This window comes from Gracilinanus agilis, chromosome 2, assembly GCF_016433145.1.
Source record: "Gracilinanus agilis isolate LMUSP501 chromosome 2, AgileGrace, whole genome shotgun sequence".
Lineage (NCBI taxonomy): Eukaryota > Metazoa > Chordata > Mammalia > Didelphimorphia > Didelphidae > Gracilinanus > Gracilinanus agilis.
This window is the reverse complement of record NC_058131.1, coordinates 426,896,482-426,918,764: the sequence shown is the minus strand read 5'-3', so window position 1 is coordinate 426,918,764 and position 22,283 is coordinate 426,896,482. Positions and strand designations below refer to the sequence as shown.

The 22,283-nt window shown below is 39.7% G+C and overlaps 1 protein-coding gene across 1 annotated transcript in view; it reads right to left on the bottom strand.

Moving 5' to 3' along the window:
- P4HA2 (prolyl 4-hydroxylase subunit alpha 2) overlaps positions 1-21,919 on the bottom strand; it is a 59,154-nt gene extending 37,235 nt beyond the window's left edge. The window contains exons 1-4 of the mRNA XM_044664674.1: positions 21,860-21,919; positions 7,964-8,061; positions 7,301-7,397; positions 3,619-3,770 (exon numbers count right to left, since the gene is read on the bottom strand). Of these exons, the coding sequence (XP_044520609.1) occupies positions 3,619-3,770; positions 7,301-7,397; positions 7,964-8,045 (331 nt within the window). The 5' untranslated portion in view covers positions 8,046-8,061; positions 21,860-21,919. The remainder of the gene's footprint in view (positions 1-3,618; positions 3,771-7,300; positions 7,398-7,963; positions 8,062-21,859) is intronic.
- Positions 21,920-22,283: the final 364 nt, after the last annotated feature.

The following is a 22,283-nucleotide window of genomic DNA, read 5'->3' as shown; positions in this document are numbered from 1 at the left end:
CACACACACACACACACACACACACACACACACACCACACACAAACTTTAAAACACATGTGGGGTTGAAAGTTCAGCACTAGCCCTCACTAAGAAACAGGCCAGGCAGAAGATCAGAGACAGGAAATCTCCCATAGGAGTTTAGGATTCAGTTTTGTCTCCTGTCCTCCTCATAACTAACTCATAGTCAGAAACGCCAGGAAGGCAGCCTGTGAGGCGGAGGCTTTAGTGAGGCCTGGAAAAAGGCTAGCCAAAGCTCTGAGCTGTCAGTGACCTCACCAGCAGCACAGCCCCCACACAGGCATGAGCTCACCAGTGGCACAGCCGGTGGCTAGGAACAAGTACTCCTCCCCCTCATCCCTACCTCTCTCTTTGGGCTGGCTCTAGCCCTGGAATTCCTCACCAAGAAATCATCTTACCCTGCACTACAAGGGCAGAGCTGGAGGAGAGGGGAAAGTGTATACATGCTATGAGAACTGGGAAGGGTCTCAGTGATCATCTAAACCAAGCTGTCATTTTAAAGATGAAACAACTGAAGCCCAGAATTCAGAGGTGCTGCCTGTCTGTCCAGGCCTTTTTCTTTACAGTACAACTGTCTTTCTTTGCCTTAGAATGCTGGCCCTCCCTTTAGGTTTCCCAAGTGACAGGTCTGGAAAGCAGGAGAGACAGTTTTGCTCTCCTAACCTAAACTCTCTAGAGAGTAAAAACAATACTTTGGAGCCACTGCTAGTTTCCTCTACTCTTTAACTATTGCAGCACAAGATAGGATGGTACAGTGGATAGCATTCTCAGAATCAGAAAGGCCTGGCTTCAAATCCTGCCCCGAAGCTAGAAGGCTGGGTCACCTAAGCAAGTAATTTAATCTCTTGGTGCCCTAGCAGCTCTCTAAGGTCTGAGTTTGAGGAATGGCTGCACATAAGCATTGGCAGAAGTTATTTCCTCAGCAAAAAGTCCCTACTCCGATGTAATCACAGATTTAGATGACAAATTTATATATATACATATATTATTATAATACATACATATTTATTTGTTTGTTTATTTGTTGGCACATATATGCATGTGTATATGTGAATATCTATTTATATATATATATATATATGTATATGTGTATGTGTATGTGTATATATATAAAACCATGGGGCAGCTAGATGGTGCCTGAAGTCATGAATACTCCTCTTCCTGAGTTCAAATTCAGCCTCAGATCCTCCCTAGCTATGTGACTCTGCCTGTTTGCCTCCGTTTTCTCATCTATACAATGAGCTGGAGTAGGAAAAGGCAAACTACTCCAGTACCTTTACAAAGAGAACCCCAAATGGGGTCATAAAGAGTCAGACATGACTGAAAAACAACTGAATAACACAATATATAAAAATCATAGCAGCAATTTTTGACTGAAGAACAACTGAACAACAAAATACATAAAATCATAGCAGTAATTTTTGTGGTAGCAAAGAACTAGAAACAAAGTAAGTACACATCAATCAGCACATGGCTAAACTGTGATATGTACATGTAATTGAATATTATAATTCAGCAAGAAATGGCAAATATAAGGAACATGAGAAAATTTGTATGAATTGGCAAAGCATGAAATAAGCAGAAACAGAAGGACCAGAGACACAATGATTGTAACCACATAAATTAAAAGAATACTAAAAAGAAGATGAATTCTGCATAATTGGAAAACCAATCATGATTCTAGAGAACTAGTAAAGAAAATTGTCTCACTCTATAGAGACAGGGGACTATAGTCAATTAATAAATATTTAATAAATAAGCACCTAGGAATGTCCTAGGAATATTACTGAGCACCAGGAATTTCAAAAGAGGCAAAAGAGAGGAGAAGCTCACAGTCTATTGGGGGAAACAAGCCAACAAACACTTGCAAACAAGCTACGTACAGGATAAAAAGGAAATAATTAACAGAGGGAAGGTATTAATTAAAAGGGGCTGGGAAAGACTTCCTTTAAAAGATGATATCTAAAATCATTTAAAAATTTTTTTTAATTTTAAATATTTTAGTTGGGACTAAAAAGGAAACCAAAGGATGTCATTGACAGAGATGAGAAGGGAGTGCATTCCAGACATGGGGGACAGGTAGAGAAAATGTCCAGAGCCAAGAGAAGGAGTATCTTGTTTGTGGAACAGCCAGGATGGCCAGTGTCACAGGATCAAAAGGTAAGTGGAAGAGAGCAAGGAGTAAGAAGACTAGATAAGTAGAAGGCTAGCTTTTAAAGGGCTTTGAATACCAGACAGAAGATTTTGTATTTGTTCCATAATGCTAATGAAAACCCACTACAGTTTATTGATTGACCTAGTCTAATCTGCGCTTTAGGAAAATCACTGTCCCAGCTGAATGGAAGATGGATTGGAATGAGGAGAGATTTGTGGTAGGCAGCCCCCCAGCAGAATATTGCAGTAATCAAGATATAAGGTGATGAGGACTTGCACCAGGGTGGTGGCAATGTCAGAGGAGAGAAGGGGGTGCGTATGAGAGATACTGCAAAGGAAAAATTGACAGGCTTTGGTAACAGATTCAAAAAAGGGGGTGAGAGACAGTGAGAAATTGAGGACAATAACTAGGTTGTGAGTCTGAGGAACTGAGGGGATGATTTTGTCCTCAAAGGCAAAAGGGAGCCAAAGGAGGCAGGGTAGGTTAAGAGGAAAGATAATCATGTTAGTTATTGGTATGTTGTGTTTAAGATGTCTACAGGACATTCAATAGAAGGCAGTTGAGATGCAAGATTGAAGGTTAGCATAGAATTAGGCAAAACTGGCAGATTTGAGAATTGTCAATAGAGAGATGGTAAGTGCATTTTGGATGCACTATATTTGGTTGTTTTTGCTTAATTATTTTTGTTACAAGAGATAGTTTTATCCTGGGAGGCATATTCAGAAACAATTGTGATGTAAGAACAAAATGCATCAGCAATTTTTAAGAAACATATAATTGGCCAAATTTAAAATTTTTATATGCCCTTTAAACTGAAAGATGGAGAGAGCAGAGCCTAGTGAGAAAGCCCACGGCTAGGAGTAAGAAAATCCATGTTCCAAGTTTTGTTCTTCTAGCATTATCTATATTGGATGGCATAAGTCATTTAACTTTTCTATTAAAGACATATAGTAACTTTTCTATTACCTTCTTCAGAGAATATCATGAGAATACCATGAGAGCACTCTGAAAATATAATTACTAGACATGTACTAGTTAAGATTTTACATATTATATACTATGTTTGCATATTAATAAGGGTGACAATTGAGCTGTGGTTCCTCTGTTCCACAACATCTCTTTGCTGTGGTGTTTGCCTAATCTTGGAGCTACTTTGCCCAACAAGGTCATAGCAAAGGTTCTCAACCCTGATAGACTATGAACTTCCTTTAAGCAGGGACCACATCTTACTCATCTTCATATTCTCCTCACTACTGGATTGTAAACGGAATAGTTGTATAAGAGATGTTTGCTGAATAAACCAATACATGTATGCACTGGCGTGAGAGTAAAGATATAGATCCATACAATCCATCTGTATCTCTTTCTAACATACATGCACGCACACACACACACACACACACACACACACACACACACACACACACAGCTTTCTCTGCTTACCAGTGGTTGAATCCTGCAAGACCATGTTCTCCAGAGCTGGCCAATCTGTGTTTAGACGCTTCACCAGCTTGTAGGCATTTACTGGGTGAGACAAGTAGCCTTCAGGATCAGAAGCTGATTTGCTTGTCAGAATATCCATTTTTTCAGCCCAGCTAGAGGGAGAGGAAGGCACAGGAAAAGATAATTTTTCCCCCTTAAATTCAAATAGACTGTCTTTCCAGTGCTGTCCATTCCCCACCAGATTCAGATGGTCTAAGGCTCTGAAAAGTTAAGACTATCAACCAGGAATATCATATCCATGTCTAGCCATCATGTTTTAAGAAAAAAAATCAATGAGCTAGAAAATATCCAGTGGAAATAACCAAAGATGGAAAGAGGATTCAAATGTTGAAGGAACTGGGGATATTTAATTTATAAAATAGATAACTCAGAGAAGATATGATAGCTGTCTTCAGACATCTGAAAGTTTATCAATGGAAGGAGCAAATCTGTTCTACAGGACAAAGAGTTGAAATCACAGAGAGGCAGATAATGGTGTGTATACATGTGTGTCTGTTACATGTCATTTTAGGCAATGTTAATGTTCAGTCATTTTTCAGTCAGGTTCACATTTTTGTGACCCCATTTGGGGTTTTCTTGGCATTCTAGATATAGCAGAAGCTTAAAAGCCCTATGGACTATAGAAGCTGGGAAAGGTCTCTGAATAAGATGAAGCTTTAAGTTGGCTATTCAAGAAAGAATAAGATTTGGACAAGTGTAAAGGAGGAAGAAATGCATTCCAGGCTAGGAATATAGCACAGGCAAAGGATAGAATGGATCAGGAACAGGGTGGGAGAATCAGGGAGGGCTTAAAAAGTCTTCCAGGAATGACATGAAAAATAATTGATACATATTAACGCCACAAAAAGCAAAATAAAAAATAGTGAGATGAGGAGACAAGGAAAGGATCAAAGAAAATGACAGATCAACAGACCCAGAATACCCATAGACCACATAAACATATATATATGTATATATATATATATATATATATATATAGGGTTTTTTTTAGCTATCTTCGCAATACTGTTCATTTATACCAGATTCAAATAAACTTGTTTACCCACTCAGAAGAAAACTTGCTCGAAAGGGAAAAAGATACAAATTGCCAAGTGGAAGGTAATATGTGTATACACATACACACACACCTATATATATATATACATATATATATACATACATACATATATATATACACATATTACATATATTAATTATTCCAGAGTATACTATACACCCCATACATACACACATACAGACACACATACAAGAAAAACTCACACACACACACACACACACACATATATACATATATATATACATAAGTATATAAGTGTTTATATATAGTATATGTATATATGCATGTATATGTACCTTTTGGGGGGCCCATTAGATGATTTCTTTTTAATATAAATGACATTATTTCTATATTTGAGTTTTTAATTAGAAACTCAAATCAGTATCTTGGTCCCTTTTTCATTCCTTTATGCCCCAAGTTTCTTGAGTAAGAAACTCAAAGAATTTCCTACATCACAGAATAGATACAAAAGTGAGATTATGGAAGAGATTTTAAGATCTGCCTTAGTAAATAAAACCAGCTTATGCTAGATGTACCCACAGGTAACCCAAATGAGTCCTTTAACATCCCATTAAGAATCATTGCAGGGGTCAATTTTTACTGGTGGAACTCGATTTCTCTCCCAGATAGTTGGGAAGCACAAATCAAATACGTGACTTCTCTAGCATCCACCAAGGGATGGAAAGGAGTTGAGAGTTTTGATGTATCATCTCCTCATCAGCTATTCACCAATTAGAAATGTCTTGAGATGTCCAAAGGAGGAGCTGAATAATTAATTCCTAAAATTATCTATTTACAAATCTGTATAAGAGGCCTTCCTGGTCTTTGATTACTTGGTAAATTCATTGATCAATTAATGTATTGGTTAATGCTAGCCTAATCAATAAGTTGACTTTGGCACCTGGCAGCCAGGATCTCAGAATTTTTAAATATATCAGCCATATACCCCATATATACACACTCACATACATACAAAGAAAGAAAGCTCTCATTGTTTAGTCCAAATCCCTTCTTTTACAGCAACTGAGGCTCAAAAGGCTTATGGGACTTGCCAAGGGACACATAGTTCAATCCAAATTCAAATAATGATTCTGCTACCTTTTTCTGACTCTAAATTCATCACTCTTTCCACATTCTCTCTATATAATGTGTTTATTAATATATTCAATTTTATGTTGGAGGGGATGTGGCAAAATTGGGACATTAATGCATTGCTGGTAGAGCTGTGAATTGATCCAACCATTCTGGAAGGCAATTTGGAAGTATGCCCAACAGGCTTTAAAAGACTGCCTACCCTTTGATCCAGCCATACCACTGCTGGGTTTATACCCCAAAGAGATAATAAGGAAAAATACATGTACAAAAACATTTATAGCCCCATTCTTTGTGGTGGCAAAAAATTGGAAAATGAGGGGATGCTTTTCAATTGGAGAATGGTTGAACAAATCATGTTATGTTGGTGATGGAATACTATTGTGAATAATGAACTGGAGGAATTCCATGTGAACTGGAATGACCTCCAGGAATTGATGCAGAGTGAAAGGGAGCAGAACCAGGAGAATCTTATACACAGAGACAGATATATACTGTGGTAAAATCGAATGTAATGGACTTCTCTACTAGCAACAATGCAATGATCCAGGACAATTCTGAGGGACTTATGAGAAAGAATGCTAGCCACATCCAGAGAAAGAACTATGGGAGTAGAAACTCAGAAGAAAAACATATGATTGATCACATGGGTCAATGGTGATATGATTGGGGATGTAGACTCTAAATGATCACTCTATTGCAAATATTAATAAAATGGAAATAGGTCTTGATCATTGATACATGTAAAACCCAGTGGAATTGCTCGTTGGCTACGGGAGGCAGGTGAAAGGAGGGGAGGGAAAGAACATGAACCATGTAATCATGGAAAAATATCCTAAATTAAATAATTAAATAAATGAACTTAATTTAAAAATATATTCAATTTTGTTTTGGAGATAATATTTTTTCTTTCCTTACCATCTAATTGAGGTACCAATAATTTGAGGAGGGTTATTGCTTGGAGATTTACGACATTTGGCTTTTGAATTTATATTAATATTTATTTTTAAGTCTCTCTTTCCAACTTCACTGCTCCTTCCTCCCAGTGTCCCGTCAGTCCCAAAACATGTTCCATACTTTTCTATTTCCATGTCTTTGCTTTCATCATTCTCTATACTTGAAATAGCCTAAATCTCAGTTCTCACACAAAGCCTTATCTCATGCCCCAAACCAGGAAATATATTTTCTACCCTGAAATTCAGAGTCCCTCATTTATACCTTATGCTCCTGACTTCCATTTGCTGTAAGTGATGTGTGCCTTTGTTTTAACTAAACCTTGTTCCTGGCCAGGGCTCTAGCAATTGAAGCTACTTGTAGATAAATGTTTCACCAGCCAGTTCAGTGGCACTATCACCTCACCAAACTGTAAGCTCCCAATGGGGGAACTCTCATTCATCTTCCTATATTCCTAAGAACCTAGTTAGAAGAGAATAAGTGTTTTAGAAATGTTTGATAAGGGAATGTATGATTTACCTTTTAATCTTGAAGAGTCTGGCTTCTTCTGCTCTGATATATTCTTTCAGAGATTGAACCAGGTCTTTCTCTGCATAAATCAAGTCTGTCATCTGCCCTGAGGAGGATAAAAAAATAGATAACTTCAAAGCCAACTCCAGGCCAGACCCTAAGCACCTAAGTGACTAAAGGTGTTTCTAGGCACCAGAAAATGGCTAGCTTTAGCAAGGAGATGTCCGACACAGTGCCCACTGGACATTGCAAACCCACAATACTCCCAAATGGAACCCAAACCAGATTAAAATGTAATTGAGAAATGTTTAATAAACTAAAAATACAATAAAACAGATAATGGTCATTTGTAGCTTTCTAAGTCAACTTATAACCCATAGGGATCCTGTTAGCAGCCTGTTTCTACTTGAGTTTGCTACTCCTGTTGGTCAAGCACCTAAAGAGATCTTCTGATTCAGGATCTATCCATCCCTATACCCTTTAGTGATGTATGGGATATATTAAGTCTTCAAAGCTCCACCCTTTGGTGGATCCTTTTTTTGATTATCTACCAGTGAATGCGATGGGAACTTGTCTATTCTCCCAATCCAATCCAACAAAGAACCACAATTCTGGTAAAAGGAGAGGGTAGAGCCTGAGGTTAACACTTGGGATTGCTCAGTAGAGATGTACCAATTGAGGTGAAGAACTCGGCCCATGTGCAGTGTAGAAAACTAATCCAGGCCAGCAGCAAAGGGGAGACCCAGGGCTTCATGGTAACAGATGTCAGTCTGTAAAAGAGTTAAATATGACTGTTGCATTAGGACACCAGAGCAATATGGCAAGACAAGCGTGAAGAGATGCACACAGAGTCACATTCAAATAGAAAACTCATAATATCAAGAACATTTAGACCTACATGTTATTTTTTTATGTGTAGGGAGACCGAGGTTCAGAAAGAATTGGCTTTTGTTATATTAAAAACTCAGCAGAAATTTAAACAAACCCTGGCCTTCAAGTCAGGAAATCACTGGAACATACTATAAGCAAATGGTCCTCCACAAAGGATTCTTCTTTCCCTGGAAGCCTCTGCTAGACTCTCTAATCCCTATTAGGCAACAAGTGGGATAGGGGAGTGAGCTGAAAGCAGAGCCTCTTCAGAGCCTGGAAATGTTCTCTTCTTGTCATCAAGTTATGTAAAGGTATATATCTCACCAGCCAGCTCAATGGAAATGATGTTCTCTTTAGAGGAGAGGAGCTCTTTTACTTATCTCTGTGTCCCTGCTCCAGCAATAGGCAGATAGAGGGAATATATTCAGATGGTATGGTCAGATCTGCCCTTCAGTCAAGGGGAACTCAACCTTGGACAGGTCACTTCCAGTCAATCAATCAACAAGCATTTATTAAGTGCCCACTGTGTGCCAGACACCGTGCTAGAGGTTGGGGATACAAGGGCATAAAGAGTCTCTTGCCCCTAATGAGCTTGCACTCAATAAGGGGAAGCCAAATATACACATGTCAATAAGTCAATCAATTTATTTAGTTTTCTATGTACCATGCACTGTGTATACAAAGAAAGACAAAAATGGCACCTGCCCTCAAAAACCTTAAGTTCTAATAAATGAGAAAGCACGACTAAAGATATAGAAGATAAATTCAGAGTTAAAGAAAGGTACTCGAGAGGAGAAGGCATTAGCACCCGGAAGTACTAGAACCACAAATAAATATGCATACATGATAAATAAAAAGCAAATCAGAGGCATTAGTAGGTGGAAGAGAATCAGGAAAGGCCCAGGGGAGAAGGCAGTAATTAAGCTGAGCTTTGAAGGAAACTAGACATTCTAAAAGGTAGAAATGAAGAGGGAGCACATTCAGCCATAGGAGACAGCCTGTGCTATCTCTGGGCACATATATGGAGCTGGAATATCAAGTGTGAGGAAAGCAAGGACAGTTTGGCTAAATAAAATGCCCTGCTTTTCAGTTTCTCTAATGAAAAAGAACAAGTATTCCTCTGGAGTTTTCACTATGTTCTAAAAACATCTCAGATAATGTCTTTAATGCCCTTTAAATTTTTTTGCATGTTTTGATATTAAAAGAATAAACAATAATAAAGGGGATTATATATGAAACTATGAACTTCTATTACGTAGTTTGTCTTCCCCTCCCTATTGCATGCAGCTTGGTTTTTTCTTTTTTGTATATAATTCAAATTTAACATCATATTTGTAATATTGTCCTGCTTACTTATTCTATTCTTTATTTTCTTCTATTTTTTCATACATTATTCCACTTTCAGTATACAATCTCCCCTATCGGACCTCTGTACTCTCCCCTATCCCAAAATAAGACAAAGAAAAGCTCTGCTTTATGAAAAAACCAAGTATGCTACCCAAAGCAAACCCACACATGGGCTCTATTAGAAAACAGATGTCACATTTTGCACCTCAGTTTCACAATTTATCTGCTAAGAGGTGAGAAGTCTAATAAGTTTTCTAAAGTTGGAAATGGTCATTGCATCAATGATCATGTTTCAGTCATGCAAGTCCTCATAGGTTTCTCCGAATTTCTCTTTTTTACCATTTTTATGGCACAACGACATTCCATTACATTTATATCTTAAAATTTGTTCAGTCGTTCCCAAGCCATTAGACCCCCACTCTTTCCAGTTCTTTGTTAGAAGGAACAGTGTTGCTATATCACATTTTTGTTACTAGATATTCTGATTAGTAGATATCTTCAGTGGACCTGATTTACTATAGCATGGTACTTCACAGACTTTCTGTGGTGATTAATTCCTTAGGAATTTCCTCCTTGAGGGCTAGTTGAACAAGGTGATCTCACTCATGCAACTTTTCATGGCAAACATTTTCTTAGTCCTTTTCCTGTGCAAAAAGCTCAAGTCCTAAACCAAACCCAGCTGCCATCTGGGTTTTATTCCCCAACAGGCCTTTCTTCCAAATCAACACTGCTTTATATCCTCAGCAAGGGAAATGGAAAATAATCAGCAAATGCTTTTATGTGCCTCCTTGTATGTTAACACTGTGGGCAGGTCTGGAGCTGAATCTCATGGAAGAATTCAACTGAGCCAATGGATGTCCAGAGAAAATTAGCTCGAGTCTTTCAAGTGATTCATATGAGGGAAAGGGCTGCTATGTAAAGTGACTGAAAAGCTGAGGGAGAACCCCTCAGTCTAGAGAGGTAATATTTTGAGAGGTGTTGTGGTCAACATTTATCCAATCCCAAAGAGAATGGATAGAGAAGGGAAGAAATAACTGTCACCAGACTTGGGTTACAAGGATAAAGAAACTCAGTGAAATCTTCAAAAATGTTAATTTAGAAATAATCAAGTGGAATTTGATACCTGCAAAATGTAATACAGCCTAAGCCAAACATCATTAGAAAAGGTTTATATGAATTTGTGGATAGAGAAGTGGCATGGCATAGTTAAAGAGTTGGCCTCAGAGTTAGGAAAACTGAAATTCAAGGTTCACCTCTGACACATACTAGCTGTGTGACTCAAGGCAAGTCATTTAACTTCTTCAGGCAACTGTCCAAAGCTAGAAGTTGCACAATCATCACTGATCTACATCAGGAGAGGGAATTTTCTCCCACCAATTAAATCATAGATCTTGACACAATTTTGAAAAATATATAGATAGGAGTGGCTCAGTGGATAGAGAATCAGGCCTGAAGACTAAAGATCCTGGGTTTGAATCTGACCTCAGACACTTCCTAGTTGTGTGACCCTGGGAAAGTCACTTAATCCCCATTGGCTAGCCCTTACCACTCTTCTGCCTCAGGATCAATGTACATAGTATTGATTCTAAGAGGGAAGATAAGAGTTTGAAAATACAGATAGATAGATAGATAGATAGATAGATAGATAGATAGATAGATAGATAGATAGATGGATGGGTGGGTGGATGTTAATATAAGACAGCAAGCTAGCTAGTGGAGAAAAAAAATTCTGATGCCTCTTGTGTGCCTAGACCTTTACTTAGCTACACTGTGGGGGAGAGAGTAGAGAAGGTGCAGTGAACTAACTAGCTTAAAGAAAATCACAACGTAGTTGAAACAAGATTCACTTTAGAAAGGTACCATGTTATAATAGATAAAGTGCTAGTATCAGAGTTAAGCAGATCTGGACTCAAAGTGCATTTCTTCCACTTGCTAGCTGTGTCAACCTGGGCAAATCACTTTAGCTCTCTAGATTTTAATTTTTTCATTTGTGAAATAGGATTAATAATAACCATGGTAACTAGTACATAGGACTGTTTTGAGGTTTAAATGAGATAATGCATGTAAGGAACTTTTGCTAATTTATCCTGGGGGTGTCATTTTACATTTTAATCTTACTATGGAAATGAATTGAGAACATTGTTCATCTAACCAAGTAATGTCGTGATATGATGTCATGTAATCTTTCAGCATAGAGAATATTTGCAAAAGGAAAATAACACTAGGAATCTTAACCATCAAGGAAGATTTCCTGGAAAAAGTAACATTTAATTTGGATCTTATAGGATGTATAGCAATGGTCAGCAACCTTTTTGGCCGTGAGAGCCATAAACGCATGCAGAAAGAGGAGGATGGAGGTGGAAGGTGCTAGAATATGGGGCGGGGGCTGAAGGGCCCCCTGGGGCACATCCTGGGGCTCTGACCAGACTGGCCAGTTGAGAGGTGGAGCCAGATATGGCTCGTTGCCGACCCCTGATGTATAGGATGTGAAAAGGAAGAAAGGAACAGGGCAAACTTTCTAGATTAGAAAATAACAGAAGAAATGGTTGGGTTTGGAGGTGCAAAGTTAGAAGATTACAATATATATCCAGCAAAATATGACACAAGGTCCAGAGCAATGATGCAAAGGAAATCCAGACAAAACACTCTAGGAACATTTGAGGACAGAGAAAATACAAATCCAGCCTCAGACACTTCCCAGCTGTGTGACCGTGGGCAAGTCACTTGACCCCCATTGCCCACCCTTACCACTCTTCCACCTAGGAGCCAATACACAGAAGTTAAGGGTTTAAAAACAAAAAAGAAAGGCTATACAGAGGAGTGGGCATCTGAACTGAGACTTAAAGGAAGATACATATTCTAAAAGGGAATAGTTGGGAAAAGGTGTGTTCCAAGCATGGAAAATGACCTATGCAGATTTGTAGAGGCAGAAGAGGGCAGCACAAGATCAAGGAATAGCTAGTTAAAATCTATTTGGCACAGAGTAGGGGAAGTAGGGTAGGGTGGTGAATTAGAGTCAGATTTTCAAGGGACTTGAATGCCATTTAAAAGAATTTGTATTTTCTCAACAAGGTAATGAGAAGCCACTGAAGGTTTTTTTGAGCAGGGGAGCTATGGGATAAGACTTGTGCATTAAAAACTAAAGGTAATAAGGGTAATAACTACCTAAGGTGGTTAGCAGTGTAAAGTTGAAGTGAATTAGATAATAAAGATAGAATCAAATGGATTTGGTAACAAATTGATTGGGAATGGAGTCGGGAGGGTGAAAAGCAAGAGTCAAGGTGGCTCAGGTTTAGAGCTTAGGTGGCTGGGAAAAAGGGCAAGCTGAGGGAGATCATGAGTTCAGATTTAGACAGAGTAAGTTAGAGGAATTAGCAGGACATTTAAATGGAGATGTCCAGCAAGCAGTTAGAAATGTGGGACTAGAAGTCGAGTGAGATCAGAATTGAAAAATAGATATGGAGTCATCTGAATAGAGGTGGTAGTTTAAAGTGGTGGGATGTTGCTAAGGGAAAGAGCAGAGAAAAAGAAGAAGGATATCCACATTAAGGGGCCAGAGACAGGAGGACAAGGAGGTAATGAAGGAGTCAAGTAATTAGAGAGACAGGAGAACTAAAGGAATGTGGTTTACAAAGAAAGAAGAGATAACAAGGAGAGTATGGTGAAAGATGTTGACTACCACAGAAAGATCAAAGTAAGTTAGATGAGGACCAAAATCTAGATTTGGGAAATTAGGAGATCCCTGGTTACTTTGGAGAGAGTAGCTTCATTAGACTATAGAGACAGAAGCATCTACCTTCAGCAATGGAGTGTGCTACCTTGTTAGAGCTGACTCTACTGTTGTGTCTTGGTTTTAGTGCCAGAGGCCATACACATTACATCTGGGGTGGTCAAACACACCACTTTAAAAATACAAGATGGAGTCACAGAATCCAAGAATTTGAGAGTTGGAAGGAACATCAGAGGCTATTAAATTCATACCTGAAAAGAATCCTTGCTATACCTGAAAAGTAGTTATCTAGCCTCTGTTTGGAGACCTTGAAGAAAGGGAATCTGCAAAAAGCAAAGCAATCCATCTCACTTTTGGGCAGCTCTTATCACTAGGAAATTTTCCCAACATCAAATCTAAATATGTTTCTCCACAAATTCACTAATTATTCCTAACTGTGTTCTTTCTGAGATTGAGTGGAAAAAATTTACTCCCTCTTACTACATGATAATCCTTCAAAGACCTCATTCTCCCCTTCTCTCTCCTCCTCTACCAGCCCATCTTCTCTTCTTCAGGCTAAGCGCTTCTAGGTGTTTTGAACAGTCCTCATACAACACAGACTCATAGCTCTTCCCTGTCCTGGCTGCTATTCTCTGGATGCTCTCCAGCTTATCAATAATTTTTTTAACTTGGGGCTTCCAGTGTCTCAGCTCACACTATAAAAGGCTTTATCTGATAGGATAGTAACCAAACATAGCCAGAGTATAGAAGATATCTGGAGGAAGGGATGAGAGGGGTGCTACATATATATACCACAATTCCATCCTCAGAGAGCTGCTATAAAACACAAATGGCATCTGTGAAAGAAAGAGATTACCCACATAGCTGCAACCTTCAATATGTGCTGAAGCCTTATAGGAGCCAGTTTTCTCTGCTGCTAAAACAATATTCCCAAAGGCAAGGTTTCTCATATCTACTGGCAAGAGCAATCAAGTACCTGTTCCTAAATACCCTAGGTGCAGCTATCTGAGCCATATATACTTGCTTCCCTGGTTTCCTTTGATCTGCCAGGTTCCTGTAGTAATCCAGAGTATTAAAAGTCCATACCACTCAGCCAAAGCACAGAGGGGTGGATGTTCTAAGATGGCACTTAGGAGGCAGAGAAATCAATCAAGAAGATATTACCACAGTTTGGGTAAATGGTGATGAGAGACTAAACATGGCCCTTTGCTGACATCGTTTTTCTTTTAAAAGAGGAGCCAGAGTCTCACTGGCGCCTGCCCATAGTCACAACAATATACATTAAGTTTCTAATTATCATCCCACTCCTACCTCAAAGATGTTCTGTGAGCAGACTCTGGGTATGTCTGCCAGATGTTTCCCAGATGCATGCAACTTTTCATGGCCACACCCTTCAAAATTGTACACTTGCCACCAGCCCTCCCCATATGAGGAAGTCTTGATTTGTATACCAATCAATCCCTGTGTATCAATAATATGGAAAACATCCATTTTACAGAAGAAATGCTCAGCACTCATCCAAAGTCACAAGCATATTTTATTTTCTTCCTGGCATTCATCCTCCAAGACATATAGATGTGTATGTGATCATGGACACACACTGATTTCTGCCTCTTGCTTGCCTCCTGCTAAATGTGTCTCAGAGAGTCTTGAAACAGAAACAGAGGCAATCATGCATTGGATGTGCCAATCAGGAGGTTATGGAGCCAGAACAGACTTCCAAAATTACTAGGAAAAAAACCTTTTCTCTGGACCAATTAGAATCAAAATGCAGGATCATCTCTGATCATGGGTCCCTAAGATCTGACTACAGAAGGACCAGAACCAAATCCATCCATTATTCCACTGTATTCTTAAACCTACAATGCAGGAGATGTGGTGGGGATTTTATAGAGAATAGTCTCAGAGAGGGAAGTGACTTGTCCAAGATCATATAATGAATTAGCAGGAGAACTGGGACTAGGAATCAAATCTCATGACTTCCAATTCAAGGCTTCGTCCATTGAACCATCCTTCTATCATATCTAAACCATTCATGTGTTCTCCTCCTAGGAGGCAACAAGCAGCCTCCCTCAGTGCTCCAAATCCTGTTCCACACGAGAACACTAAAAATGTACAATTCTGAAGACTAGAAGCATTGATCTCACAATAGGCTTCTCCATGCCAGAGTACATATCTAGTAGGTAAGGTCAGTATTAACAAGTCTGCTCTAAATGAGGAAAGTGGCAGATTCTCAGCTCAGGTCAACCCCATGAACAGCCTTGCACCAATCCTATCTGTTACATGAAACATAAAGATCTGAGGTCCTTATCGCATAGATGCAGGAACTCATTAGGAGGGGTCTGAGTACTTTTGGTAATTACTTAAGACAGACTGATACAGTGGAAAGAGTATGAGCCTTGGAGTCAGAGGATCTGGATTCAAATCCCACATCTGATGATTACTTTGTGATCTTGTAATATCACAACCTCAGTTTCCACATCTTAAAAATTAAGGGGGCTGACCTAGAAAGTTTCTGAGATTCAATCCATGATTCCTTCTCTTTCTGATTAATCAGTGTACATTTGTATAAGATATCAGACTCCATAACTAAAGCATCTGCATTTAAACCTACAGTGAGAATATAGTGCTCTAATCCTCCTCACTGCTCCTGTCTACTCTCCAGCCTCCTAGCCACTGGAAATAATGACCTGCATTTCTGTCCACTTTTTGGATATCTATCCCTAATCTCCTATCCACTTTCGGAGTTCTCTGAACTTTTGTCTTTTCTCACACCATGCATCATCTTGGCTGATTTCTTCTTAAAATCGCATTTCAGGTAGTTCCCTTGAACCACCAGGACATGTTATTTTGGATACACAGAACTGAACTAAATGCAGTGGCTGCACTGCTGGCTTTTATTCAAAATAAAATAATGGGAGAAATGATAGGATCATAGACTTAGAGCTGGAAGTAAGCTCAGAGATCATCAAGTTCAACTCTCATTTTACAGAGTAACACATCTACTTAAGTACTCAATTCAGCTCTTCCTCACTCCATACTCCATAGATCTAGCCTCTGAAAGCACCAAGATTGGAGTCAGATTATGGAGGACTTTGAATTCCAGACAAAATTTAGAATTTATTTAGGAGGTAATATGGAGGCAACAAAACTATTGTTTCTATTATTTGGACTTGATGGTCTCAGAGCTTCCTTCTAGCTTTAAGTCTACAAAATGATCCTATGATTTCTTCCTTTGCTTTACATGGAATAAAAGCCAGCAGCCACAAATGTTTATTTCAAACAGTAAATACGCATTTTTGGATGTTCAGAACTCAATCTTGGGAGCAACTGGACAAAACAAAATAATTGGACTAAGGATTCAGAAAAACAAAACAGAGAACAGAACCTAAATGAAGCCAATAACCAAACCTGGACCAATAAGAAATGGAATAATATAGGCCCTTAAAATTACACCCATGTATGGATGGTATAACTTCCACTGACCATCACAGACTTAGCTGGACCACTCAGTCCTCCTGAATGCTGAAGATAGATGTCCATAAGCTTAAGGTTAATCAGAAAATAACAGCAGTAAATTATCCTCAGCTTCAAACCTTCTAATCTACAAGGGCATGCCCTTTTAGACCTCAAGAAAAGGGATCCATCTCTGGTACCATGGAACCAGATTATCTCCAGACCATTTACTCCCCAAGAATGTACTTTCTTAGCTCCCCCAAAGACTGAGCTATCTCTAAGATCAAGGCCTCAGAGAATTTCACAGAACTCAGATTGTAATTTGATTTTTAGGTGAAGAACTCCTTTTTCCATATGAGAGCACTTTAGCTATTTGAAAATAATTGCCATGTTCTCTCCCTCTAAGTCTTTTATTCTCTAAACTAAGTACTCCTTCATATTATTTCATCCATTCCTCACAAGAGATAATTTCTGGTCTCATCATCATTCTAGTAACTCTTGCCTGAACACAGTCCTCTTTGCTAAGGTCTCTCTTAAAACAAGGTACCCAGAAATAGACATTTGACTCTAGATGTGGTTGGCCAGTCACAAGAGTTCCCTTGTTGGAGAAAATTATTTTAATACTGCAGGATAAGGTGGGCTTTTTCTTACTACTATTCTACACTGCTAGACCGTAGGGATCTCTTGGTCACATAACAACTCTAGGTCTTTTTTTCACATGAACTGCTGTGTCAATTCAGATCTCTCTGTCTTTCCAAATGAATTCCAAATTGAGCCAGGAGTGATCCATGCTGTCTCTTTTTGCTGGCCAGTCCCTCCACCCCCACCCGCCACGTTGTTCCTCAAATACTATCTCCCTCCTCTCTCCCTTTTGCAGAGAGGATTTGTTTTTAAAGGAAACAAGCAACCAAACTGGGTGTGCATTATTTCTTCTAAGAAAGCAAAAGGTTCCAGACTTGCCCTGGTAATCCTGGGCAGTAAGGCTCTAAAATCTGGTTAGTCAAAAATCAAAAACCACTCAGGGCTAGCCACAAAAATTTCTAAAAGCTGAGCGTGTGGGGTTCAATTAGCCCACACATAGATGACATATCCTTATTCCTTTTCTCATGTATCTATCCTATGGCCACAGTGGCCAAGAATACAACCAGCCTATCTTCCTCTCATCAAGCATAGAGGCCCAGGGGCTAGAATATCTCAAGAAGATGAGAAAGCCAGAAATACTGTTCTCCACAGGTTTGGATGAAATAAATATTTTAGGATGTTTTTCTTTGAATCTCTTTAAAATAAACAACTTCTCTAACTCCACTGGGTCAGCTTTTAAAGCCTTTCTAGATCTGGCTCTAGCCTAACTTGCCAAGCTTACTAGTTAATTGCTCCCCTTCTTGTATTCAATATTCCAGACAAATTAGCCTAGTTGATGTTTTCTTTTCTTTCTTTTTTTTTTAAACTTTAACTTTCATCTCAGAATCAATACTGTGTATTGGATCCAAGGCAAAAGAGTGGTAAGGGCTAGGCAATGAGGGTTAAGTGACTTGCCCAAGGTCATACAGATAGGAAGTATCTGAGGTCACATTTGAACCTAGGACCTCCCGTCTCTACTGAGCTACCCAGCTGCCCTTTGATGTTTTCTATACATGATATTCTATCTCCTTCCTCTGAGTCTTTGCACTAGGCTTAGGCCTAGAACACTTCCTTGCTCGTTTCTCCCTTGTAAAGTTCCTACCTTCCCTTAAAGTTGACTTCAAGCTCCATCTCCTACATAAGGCCTTTTCTAATGCTCTTGGCTGCTAGTGCTTTCTCTCACTGAAATTACTTTGGACTCATTTGGTATACATTTTCTATTTACTTGTACACGAATGTGTTATTTTTCTCCCATAGAATATTTCCTCCTTAAGAACAGGGACTATTTTGTTTCTATGTCTACAATACTAGTATCTAGCACAGTGCCTGGCATTAGTAAGCTCTTAAAAGTTTATTGAAGGAATTATGGTACCATTTCATTCCCAAACTGACTTCCCTTGAGGATTTTAGCTAAAAGAGTTATTAGCACCTTGAATTTGGACACATTTTTTGCAAGATCTTCTCATCTGAATTATAGCATCTTATCCTTAACACCTCTATGAGGTATGTTAGGGCAGATCAAGAGCATAGATTTAGAGGTAGAAGAGACCACTCAATACAAAATTTGTTGAATACAAACCCAAGTTCACACAGAAAGTTAAATGAAAGATCTCAGTTTTTTTCCATCTAGATTTAGAAATCTTGTGCTCTTTTAATGGTACCCTTTTTACAGATGTTCTGAGTAGTGACTTGCCAGGTCATTACAATTAGCAAAGTTGGGACTAGAAGCCTGATATTCTCTCCTAGCCCAGGAATATTACCACTTCACCACTTGGTGAAGTGGATGCCAACAAGTTACTTTCCTGAGACCTTCAGAAAAAAGTTCTCTATGTAATATGCTCCTGGGAAGAGACCAGGGATCTTTTGACACAAATGGAAAGTAATAAAAATTTATCCAGCAAGGCCTAACCATTCAATACAACAGCCTACCTGCCATGACTAAAGTTTAAAAGAAAATCTATGTCTCACTCTTACCAATGGCAATTCTTCCTGAAAACTTCTTCCTAGGGAAAAGTGGTTTTCCTTCCCAAGATGCTTAGATTTAATCTTCCTTTTTAGAGTCTCACTTTTGGCCTCACTACATAACACATGCCTACATCACCACATGTCCTGCCAAACTCCAGATACACAAAATTAAATATTGACATGATCCTTGGGACCAAGGAGGACACCAGCTCCTTTGCATGTCATCAGCTGATCAGGGCAGGAGACATTACAAAATATTTTAACATGCAGGCTCTTCTCCCCATCTGAGACTGCAAAATCATGTAAACCTAGTCAGGCAGTTGCTTCTCAACAGACCCTACAGTTCCCTTTGGAAAATAAGACAGGTTCTACAGTGTCTATCTTCTTTTGTACCTTTTCAAATTCTATTCACCCTTCAAGGCCATCTTGTAATTCTACATTTTTTTAAAAATAAAATTGTCCTCAGAACCTTGACTGATATCTCCATTCTCTGAATTCTAATTACGTACTATCTCTACCATCTGTTTAGCACCTACAGAATACAACCTGGCATTCTTCTTTGGTGCCTTCACATAAGTAATCCTTCTCTTCACCATGATAGTATGAAAGCATTGTTGTCTTCTTTTATCACTCTGACATATAATAGTCATAAGAGAAAAGGAATGAAAGAATGAATGAACACACCATTGAGCGACTAACCCAAATACAAATAAAACTTTTTCCCTCTAAGAAAAATATCTGGTATCACTAACATACTAGACTAGATTCAGATGAAAAAGTAGACTACCTCTCCCCCAATTTGATTCAATGATGCTCTGCTGCTCAGCCAGCCAGTTTCTTCCCTGGGAAACAAAGTTTACCATAAGCAATACCCTTAGTCAACTGATTAAAGTAGCAGTCTTTCCCTCCTTTCAGGCTTAAATTTCCTCTGCTGAACTGTAAAGGCAGAAGGACTTTTCAGTCTAAAAAGACCAAGTCAAGAATGCAAAAGATAAATGTCTTCCTATATCACATAAAGGGCACAGAGCTGCTGACCAAATCTTGGATGTATGGACTGGAGAGAGCCCCCTGTAGATCCTGTAAAAGAGTATTTTGGCACCATTCAAAGGTTTCTTCTTTCCATTGCCACAGTAATCAATGAAAGATGGAAAAGTCTACTTAAGGTCATTAAGAAAGTACAGGATTTTAGAGATATCCAGAAGATCCCAAATCTTGCCCTATTCCAGAACATCCCCTCAGACCCTCAGAGAAGAATGGAGGGAGTTGTAGCTGACTGGCTTAAAATTGTTTCATTTTTATAAAATCCTAGACATAGCACTTAATCTCAGGCACCTGGAAGATTCTATTCCTTTCTTACACCAGGATTTTGGAGGAGTCCAAAAAGTATAAAAGCTATGATACCCAGAAAAGGCTATACTATCTTTTTCAATGTTTTCACACTCTGCCCAACATCTAAGAAACATGATATAGTGTTAGAGAGACTGGCCTTGGAATTGGAAGACCTGGGTTCAAATCCAGCCTATATCATGGGGCTATGTAACCAAGAAGTCATTTAATTTTTCAGTGCCTTCAGATGACTAAGATGGTAAAATAAGGATGAGATGCTAATCTGTATGAATAAAAGTACTTTCTGCAACAAGAATTCCCTATACTGATGAAATCACAGATCTGGACACCCTGTCCTTCCTTATTCCACCCCAAGAGGGAAAAAAAAATCTATATCTATACAGATTTAGCTCTGTGTGTTCCTCCCCTACTGCTCTGGACTCCAGCAAAGAAAGGACAAGGTGTCCAATTGAGGTAATGAGGACTTCACTCATCACTGAGCACTTTCACAAGTCCTGAGGTGGAATAGTGTTTCTGTGGGAAAGGATCTGGTGTTTAAACATACTCATTGACCATTCCTATCTGGACAACAGTTCAGTTACGTGTATAAGCAGAGCAGGGGTACAGAGGCTATTCATAAGTTATCATGGAAGGGGAACTCTGGAGAAAGTAGGGAGAGAAAACAAGCCTTCATGCATCCACTCATCTAAGAGGTAAAGGTGTCCAGTCATCTCCCTACCTCTCCCTACTCTTCAGGCAAAGTGAAACCCACAGCTGTCCAGCCATCAGATGAATAAGAAGTGAAGGTCCAATCTAGGGACAGTTGAATTCTGTGAACCTCGTCTCCCTGTCTCTCCCATAGACTAGCCCAGAAAAGCTTGATGGACACACAGAGAGAGGTACTCAATCCTGCAAGAACCAATAAATAAAATTAAAGGGAAACTGGACCTAAGGGCAGGGTGCTACGTGTGGCAAGGAAAGCCTCCCAGTCAGGACTAGTCAAGTCTGATGCAGTGCTTGGAGATCCTCAATTGGGCCTTGTGCTTGCCCACCGCCTGGTTTCGTTCATTGGGGAGGAGGGCCGAGAGCCTCAGCTATGAGATCATCTCTGGCTAGAATACGGCAGGCCCCCTGGGGGCGCCGGCATTACGGGGGTGAGGGGTCTGGGGAGAAAAAGGGCTCTGGGCTGGTATTCCACATCAGCGAAGGACCTCACTTGTCCCTCCAGAGCCCGGTCCCTGAGCGCAACTCACCTGAGCAGACGACTTCTCCTTGGCGGCAGCAGTAACAGCAGCCTGGCAGCTTCAGCCTCGCCAGACTCAGGCTCACTCTGGCTTCTTCCTCCTAGCCAGCTCCGCCTCCCGCCCAGATTGAGCAGCGGCCACGTAAAGCCCCCACCTCCCTTCTTTCCCTCCCTTCTGGGCAGACTGCCCGGCCCCGCCCGTATTCTTTGGAGCAGGGAGCAGCAAGCACGGGGCAGATCCAGTCCGTCAAAACTAAAGAGCCAAAAACCTGACGACCTCACACCAAGGAGTGCCCTAGGAGCTGCCCTGCAAGATGACATGGAAAAAGCCTCAATGTCCTCCAGGCCCTCCCCACTGTAAAAGGGGTCAATACTCTGTTCTGCTCGAGTGAGATCACTGGGGAAAAAAATAGTCCCTGGTTTCGTAGGGGGCG